Below are 8,697 nucleotides of genomic sequence, written 5' to 3' on the forward strand. Positions count from 1 at the left end.
CATGTAGGAGTAAAACTGACAGATTATAATTATCAATAGACAAGGGGGAAAACAAAAATTAATTTCTACGGCAAAACATATAATTTGCCTTTAAACTGTAATAGCTATTCCATTCCTCATGCAATTTACTGCTCTACAGAATCAGACTTAAGTTGTCTGGGATTCAGCATCTCTCCCATGCCCCGAGGCACACTGACCTATTGCAATGCCTTGTGGGCTTCCAACTGCGTGTCAATCCACACTATAGGAAAATGCAAAGATGCAAGGGAGGCCAACAGTGCAATCCTATACATGTCTGCTCAGAAGTAAGTCTCACTGATTTCAATGAGGTTTACTCCCAGTTTCCCAGTGGTTTCACTTACTCCCAAAATACAAAACCCACGCACACATGCACCATGAGGATTAGGATTCTAGGCATAGGTCCTGCAGGGAAAGTCAACTGAAATTACTGGGACTAACTTCTCAATGGAGAAGGACAGCATAAAGATTAGGGCCAGTGTCCAGCTTGGACAGGATCTCAGGCCAGTACCATTGATGGGCCCACATATCTCTACCGAGTTGTGGTTGTCTGTCTGGTTGTTGCAGGCAAAGGGAGCTGCTTCTACAGTGCAATGGTGGCACGGCACTGGCTTTGCTACTGCCAGTGGAGGGCTATTGCTGCAGAGATGTAACAAAAGCACACCTGAGAAGTGTCACAGCAATGGGTACAGCCTTCCAGGGGGGAAGGCGCTCATAAACATCCTTAAAATGCTCAAACTAAGTTTAAATAGTTTAAGATGTCAAAGAATGGAGGCGTGAGGTCTTGACATAGAATTCATATCTTTCAAAAATATTTCTTTTAGAAGCTCTTGTAGTGCTTTGAAGGAGGAGGTTATCTTAGGCTTTTTGGTAAAGCACCTGTATGGTAAAGCAAAGAAAACTTGCAGTTTACCTATAAACCTTAGGTTTTAATGCCAGATCTGGCCTACCTGAAGCCCCATGCTCTCTTCTGTTGGCCCCACCTTTCCTCCCCAGCTGCCATTTGTTTGGTGGCTTCTTTGCTTTAGTTGCCCAATTCTAAAAGATAGAATTGCCTCTCCAAAGGCTTCATTACTGGCAGCAAGAACTTTTAAACTAAAGTATGTTGGATTTCCTGGTATGTGGGCCCTACCCCCTTTTACCTTTGCCCTCACCACTGCTGGAATGAGGTCCTCAGACTGAGAAAGGTTCAGCACCCCTGAACTATGGCAGTGGAACTGCAGCCTGTGCCTCACCATCCTACCATAGATGGCTGTGTGATGGCAGAAAGGACTGCCTCAGAAGGTGGCAAACGCTCCTTCATTATGCGGTTCACACAGAGGCAGGGCGGCTATTGATCAGAGGTGCTGCACCAACAGGTTTTCTGCACTGGCAAGGCATTGGGCCAGGTGACTGCTGAGATGTCTTCCAGCTCTACAACAGATGGGTACAACAGCTACCCATGACAGTTCCACAGGAAAATACACATCTCTTTCACTGGAACACTTATTGTGATTCTGGGGAATGAATTTCAGATTTCAGGGTCACAGAAATAAAATGAAACCTTTTCCTTGATCTCACATGTCAGTGGCACTTCATACTGACCAGGGTCAAAACATCTCCCTTTCTCTCTCACATAAAGAGTTTTTAAAATATTTGTGGCATATCAGTGAAATGTTCATCTTGAACCTGAATCAACTGCCTTCTCATCAGAAATGGATGACTGGGTTTTTTATGAAAATACTCTCAGTCTGATGTGACATTTAATTAAATTGGATTTATTAAATGGTTTAGAAAGCCTGTTTTCCAATTAACTGGAGCATTTCACAGGCAGGTTGTATTTCTGGGCCTGCCATGGTATCCTTACAGCAAAGCTATGGTGTAATGTAGCTTACATTATTTTTCAAAAGAGATCCTCCCAAAATCCATGTTTCAGAAGCTAAAGCAGAAAGGGGTAGGGGGAAGGGACATACACAGGAATCAATGAGATCAATGTAAGAAAGAAAACTGGTTATAATCACTGAATTATTTCAGAATTCCAATCTGAGTTGCAAGGTCATTCCTACAGTAGCAGTCTACATATGGATTCATTACCAGATGTATATAAGTATTTTCCTGTAAGTTCAGAGATATATGAACAAGAGCAGTTCTGCCAAACTCTCCAGTCCATGATACTTCCATGATAATTTTAGGCTGGGAGGTAGTTCAAAGTAAGACATACAAAAATGTCACAGCCTGCCTGTAAGTCCTGGGAAAGACACGAAGGCAGTGGATGAGCTCCACTGATAGCCATTCCCAAAGTGCCCCTGTGGCACCTGGGGGCAGCTATTAGAGGACCTCCTGCCCTCCCCTCGCCATGCCCTTTTTGGGGGTTTGGCACAGCAGCAGACAGTAGTTGTTCCTCCCACAGTGTCCCTTGGGGTACCAATATCTGTGGGGAGGCTGCAGTCTGAATTTCAAAGGAACTATCCATGGTGCTGAACTCTACCCAAAGAATTAGTTTCAGCAGCATAGACTGCTCCTTATAAATTCAGATTAAAATCCAGACTGAATGGACTGTCCAAATAACATGGTACCATCAGCCTCCACTACTGGGATGCCTGTGGGAGACTGAGGGGAAAGGGGAAGATGGATGTAGGACCCATCATGTGTTCAGTCATTTCTCAGGCAGATGGTGGGCCCTGTGGCCTACATCATGCTTCCTCCCCCCACCACCCTTTAATAATCTATTTTTGGGGCATTGTTATCATTTTATAGTTTTTTGGTAAGCTGCCTTGAGTGTCAAGTTTCACAGAAAAGCATGGATTAATTTGAAACAAACCATACATTGCCTACACTCATTCTTATTTGTACATATAATTATCAGAGAGCAGTACGGATGATGCAGTCCACCAAGTGGTCTTCTTCATTAAAAAGAGGAATTTCGGGGAGGGGGGAATGTTACCATCTTTTTAGCAGGTATCTCACCATATGCCTAGTGTATACACTGCCCAGAAATATTCCTGCCATCTGCTACTGTATCTGCTCTTAGAGCAATGTTTGGTTCAAAGAGGGTCATTAGTTTGGTGTTAATTCTATAAACAATGTGACTGAGGGTTCCTTTTGTACCCAGCAGAAATTCTTGTTGTTGCTTTAGCAGAAAAATGCCTTGAGATTTCTGCTACTTAATTAGAAAGTTACCAAACACAGCCATTCCTACTGCATAGTACATCTAGCACTTTCCAGTAATGCTTTTATTTGTCAGTAATGCTTTTCATTAATGCATGAGATCCTAACTTTTGCCCTCAACTCTATCATGTAACTATCCAAACTTAACATGGAAAGTTTAAGAACAATGATTAATAGTTAAGGAGACAGAGAGGGGAACTGGGCAAATGGGTATTTGAGTGATGTATCTTACTTTTCATGTAGCAACTCTTAAGTTAAAAAAAAAAGTTTTTATAATACTGGAAACTTTTCCTAAGAGAATTCTACAGAGCTCTAAAATTTAATACACTGAGAAAATCTTTGCTCCCTAAATCAATTCTCAAAGTGCTTCTTGACAACTTGAATTTTCCAAAATTCATCTGAAAAGCAAAGAGCAATCTCACACATGCTGATTCTTTCCACTCTGCACAAGGAATTGCTTTAGGACCATGGGAACCACAAGGATTCAGGAAGTCCATACAATGACCAAGTTCCAAAGAATTCCAAGCTAAACCAGAATGGCTGTGCAATTGTAACTTTGTAATCAGATGATGGTGATGGTGATGATGCATATGGTGAAGAAAATTTAAAAGCAGAGTGATAGATTAAAACAGACAAGCAAGCAAACTTACCATGTACTTGAGATTGGTGCTAAAGGTCTTTCGGTAATGGTATTTAGTCTGTAGTAATCCAAAAAAGTTCTGGCCACATTCCTTCCTAGTTTCATATCTGTGCATGTTTAATTAAGGAGAATTGTGTAATATAATTTTAAAAAATGAAGCAAACTGGAAAGGTAAATTACTGTGATGCAATACCTAAGCAAATTTTAGTGTAATAGAAGCTGAAATCTGCGGAGATGCTCTTAATGATTATTAGCCAGCTACACATGTGTTATATGGTGTCATTCTTATTAACACAATTTGTATGATAGGGCCATTCAAAAGGGAATGTTCAACTCCTGGAGGGCCACATCCTAATGGCTTGATTATATAGCTCCTTTACACAATCCAATGAACCTAACAGCCAATCCCATAAATCATACTGACTAATACTGGAGAAGACAAATATCAGGATTGGTGATAAGTGGACAGATGCAAAATGCTTTAAGGGTGAAAAAGACATTTTAAAAATGCATTTCAAGTAAATTGAGTTCACAGAAAATTTCATTTACTTTGCTGCCACCTGCTATTTGCTTTACGAGTACAGACTATTGCAATTGTCAGTGATTTTGTGTGCACTTCCATTTTGTGTAGACAGACATTTTATTGGCTTTTTGTCAATTTTGATAATCTATTTGTGTCTTGTACAAAAGTTGCTATCAATAATTACCAGATGTAATTTCCACTAAAGAGAATTTCTGCAAGTATATTATTTCAGATTTTCCAGACACTTGATATAAAGATCCCAACTTCTAAATGAAACTTTCATTAATATCTGCCTACTTGCATTAGAGATATTAAAACAAATGAATTTAAGATCCAAAGGTTCACCTTCCATGGGAAAAATCTCTGCTCATTATCATTTTCCCTCAAATTTTGAAAATTACCAATATAATATCACCCGAAGTCTCAGCTGTATAGATGAAAGCTTTAAGTATTTTGTAGAGCAATGATCAGAAGTTTGTAAATGAGCTAAGATATAATTGCAAAATTGACCCTGAAGCCTGCACAATCAGGGCAGAAGACAAAGTAGTGCTGGGACTTTTGTAGAGAGAATCAACTCCTACTGACAAGAATATTTTCAGTAAGACAGCCTGAACCAGGACTGTTTTCCAGATGCAGAGAAAGGAGTGAACCTGTATGCGGACTATACCACTTCAGGCTATAGGCGAGGACTCACCTGATGGAGTCCTACCACCACACCTTCTGCTCAGATAAATCCAATACCTTTTACGCATAGCCAAAAGCAAGTCAGGGAGCAGGCTGTTAGACCACTACCTTTTACTTAGTTTTCTAGATGACATTTTTTCTCTCCTGTGCATACTTCACCAGTGCTCCCATGTGATCCAGTCTAGATTTACCACCTCATTTGTTAGAACAAGGCCTCCAGCTACTGAAGAGAATGGAGCTTACATTTAAAACTGAGAAAGGTTAATTAGGAACAGTTGTAACTCAAGAGAAGTTTGACAGATTGTTGATGGCTGGTATGCAAGAAGCCATCACCAGACCCGTTCCAGCTAGTTCAGGTCTAACAAACAGTGGCCATTAATCATGGCTCCAGCATCCATTATGCTGGAGAATAGCATCCATTATGCTATGAATCAGATTCATAGGGAGGCAATGAAAAGATAGGGATGCTAGAAAATGGACCAGGGAACAGATAGGTGTATTGACAGATCAGGAAATTAGTATAGTGAATATCGTATGTCATGTCAGTCGTGAAGTCGTGTCCAACCCATCATGATCCCATGCACAACATTCCTCCAGGCTCTCCTGCCCTCCACCATCCCCTGGAGTCCACCTAAGCTCACACCAACTGCTTCAATGACTCCATCTAGCCACCTCATCTTCTGCCGTCCCCTTCTTCTTTTGCCGTCACTTGTTCCCAGCATTAGGGTCTTCTCCAGTGAGTCCTTTCTCATTAGGTGGCCAAAGTATTTGAGTTTTATCTTCAGTATCTGGCCTTCTAAAGAGCAGTCAGGATTGATCTCCTCTAAGACTGACTGGTTTGATCTTCTTGCATATCTTCAGTTTCTGCCATTAGAGTGGTATCATCTGCATATCTGAGGTTGTTGATATTTCTCCCAGCAATCTTAATTCCAACTTGTGATTCATCTAGCCCCACCTTTCTTATGATGCGCTCTGACTATAAGTTAAAATAGGCAGGGCAACAATATACAGCCTTGCTGTACTCCTTTCCCAATTTGAACTTATCAGTGGTTCTGTCTCCAGTTCTCACTGTTGCTTCTTGACCCACATACAGGTTTCTCAAGAGACAAATAAGATGGTCTGGTACTCCCATCTCTTAAAGAACTTGCCACAATTGGTTGTGATCCACACAATCAAAGGCTTTAGCACAGTCAATGAAGCAGAAGTAGATGTTTTTCTGGAACTCCCTAGCCTTCTCCATGATCCAGCGTATGTTGGCAATTTGATCTCTAGTTCCTCTGCCTCTTTGAAACCCTGCCTGTACTTCTGGTAGTTCTCGGTCCACATACTGCCGAAGCCTAGCTTGTAGGATTTTGAGCATAACTTTGCAGGCATGTGAAATGAGTGCAGTGGTGTGGTAGTATGAACTTTCTTTGGCATTGCCCTTCTTTGGAATTGGAATGTAAACTGACCTTTTCCAATCCTGTGGCCACTGCTGAGTTTTCCAAATTTGCTGGCATATTGATTGCAGCACTTTAACTGTTTCACCTTTAGGATTCTGAATAACTCAGATGGAATACTGTCTTCTCCACTAGCTTTGTTGTTGGCCAGACTTCCTAAGGCCCATTTGACTTCACATTCCAGGATGTCTGGCTCGAGGTCAGTGACCACCCCATTGTGGTTATCAGGGACGTTAAGCTCTTTCTTGTATAGTTCTTCTGTGTAGTCTTGCCACCTCTTCTTAATCTCTTCTGCCTCTGTTAGGTCCCTGCCATTTTGGTCCTTTATCATGCCCATCTTTGCATGAAACGTTCCCTTCATATCTCCAATTTTCTTGAAGAGATCTCTGGTCCTCCCTATTCTATTGTTTTCTTCTATTTCTTTGCACTGTTCATTTAAGAAGGCATTCTTATCTCTTCTAGCTATTCTGTGTAATTCTGCATTCAATTGGGTGTATCCCTTTCTCCCTTGCCTTTCGTGCTTCCCTTCTTTCCTCAGCTATTTGTAAAGCTTCCTCAGACAGCCATTTTGCTTTCTTGCATTTCTTTTTCTTTGGGATAGTTTTTGTTGCTACCTCTTGTACAATGTTGCGAACCTCTGTCCATAGTTCTTCAGGCACTCTATCAGTTCTGATTCCTTAAATCTATTTGTCACCTCTACTGTATATTCATAAGAAATATAATTTAGGTCAGTGATGGCAAACCTATTAGAGACTGAGTGCCCAAAATGCAACCCAAAGCACACTTATTTATCACAACGTGCCTACACTGCAATAAAACCTGAAAACTGCAGTTTTAGTTTAGAAAAAAACAACTCACAGCCAGTCCAAGCAAATACAGACACACACACACACACTTGGCGGCCATGTGAAAACTCGGAAAAGTTGTGGCTAATGAGTCATGGCTTGTGACATCATTGCCTGGCACCGCTACCCTTTTCTGAGCATGCGCATGGCCCCTATGTGCGCTGTTACCTGATGCTCGGCTGCTAGGGCAATGCTGACATGACTTGGCTGGCATGCCATAGGTTCACCACCACTGCCCTAACCTTACTGTGGTGCGCTCCCCTAGTCCTAATATAGTGGTAAAATGCTATTGAAAGGGGTGATTTTGAAAAAGCCTTCCTTGAGTAGCTTTTTCTGCACTGCTCCTCATTTCTGCTCATCCTAAACACATTCCAACCATCAAAATCATGCCAGGACACCTTGTTTTTCTAACCCTAACCCTGGTGCACACCCCTAACCCTAATATAGGGCTAAAATACCATTGAAAAGGCCTTTCTTGAGTAACTTTTTCTGCACAGCTCATCATTTCTGCCCATTCTAAACACAATAAAAAACTGAGGTTTTAATTTAGAAAAAAACACCTCACAGCCAGACTAAGCAAATCTCTCTCTCTCTCTCTCCCTGGCAGCGCACTCACCGGCCATGAGAAAGCTCATACGAGTTGTGGCTAACAAGTCACAGCTTGTGATGTCATCATCTGGTGCCGCAACTCGTTTCCAAGCATGCACATGGCCCCTGTGTGCACTGTTATCCCATGTTTAGCTGCTGGGGTGATGCTGGGGTGACTTGGCTCACGTGCCAACAGAAAGGGCTATGCATGCCTGATGTGGCATGGGTGCCACAGGTTCGCCACCACTGATTTAGGCCATACCTGAATGGCCTAGTGCATTTCCTTACTTTTTTCAATTTAAGCCTAAAGTTTGCAATGAGAAGCTCATGATCTGAGCCACAGTCAGCTCCTGGTCTAGTTTTTACTGACTGTATAGAGCTTCTCCATCTTTGGCTGCAGAGCACATAGTCAATCTGTTTTCTGTGTTGACCGTCTGGTGATGTCCATGTGTAGAGTCATCTCTTGGGTTGTTGAAAAAGAGTGTTTGCTATGACCATCATATTCTCTTGACAAAATTCTACCAGCCTGTGCCCTGCTTCATTTTGTACTCCAAGGCCAAACTTGCCTGTTATTTCAGTTATCTTTTGGCTTCCTACTTTCGCATTCCAATCCCCCATGATGATAAGGACATCATTTTTTGGTGTTAATTCTAGAAGGTGTTGTAGGCCTTCATAGAACTGGTCAACTTCAGCCTCTTCAGCACCAGTGGTTGGGGCATAGACTTGGACTACTGTGATGCTGAATGGTTTGCCTTGGATTTGAACCGAGATCAATCTGTCATTTTGGAGATTGTATCCCAGTACTGCTTTTCC

General features: G+C 41.8%; 1 protein-coding gene across 1 annotated transcript in view; it reads right to left on the reverse strand.

The window, feature by feature from the left end:
• Positions 1-779: 779 nt before the first annotated feature.
• Positions 780-8,697, reverse strand: part of AGBL4 (AGBL carboxypeptidase 4) — a 933,972-nt gene continuing 926,054 nt past the window's right edge. Inside the window, exons 12-13 of the mRNA XM_044430335.1 lie at positions 3,816-3,912; positions 780-897 (exon numbers count right to left, since the gene is read on the reverse strand). Coding sequence (XP_044286270.1) covers positions 780-897; positions 3,816-3,912 — 215 coding nt within the window. The remainder of the gene's footprint in view (positions 898-3,815; positions 3,913-8,697) is intronic.

The sequence above is a fragment of the Varanus komodoensis genome, unplaced genomic scaffold (assembly GCF_004798865.1).
Source record: "Varanus komodoensis strain SLA01 unplaced genomic scaffold, ASM479886v1 scaffold20_1, whole genome shotgun sequence".
NCBI lineage: Eukaryota > Metazoa > Chordata > Lepidosauria > Squamata > Varanidae > Varanus > Varanus komodoensis.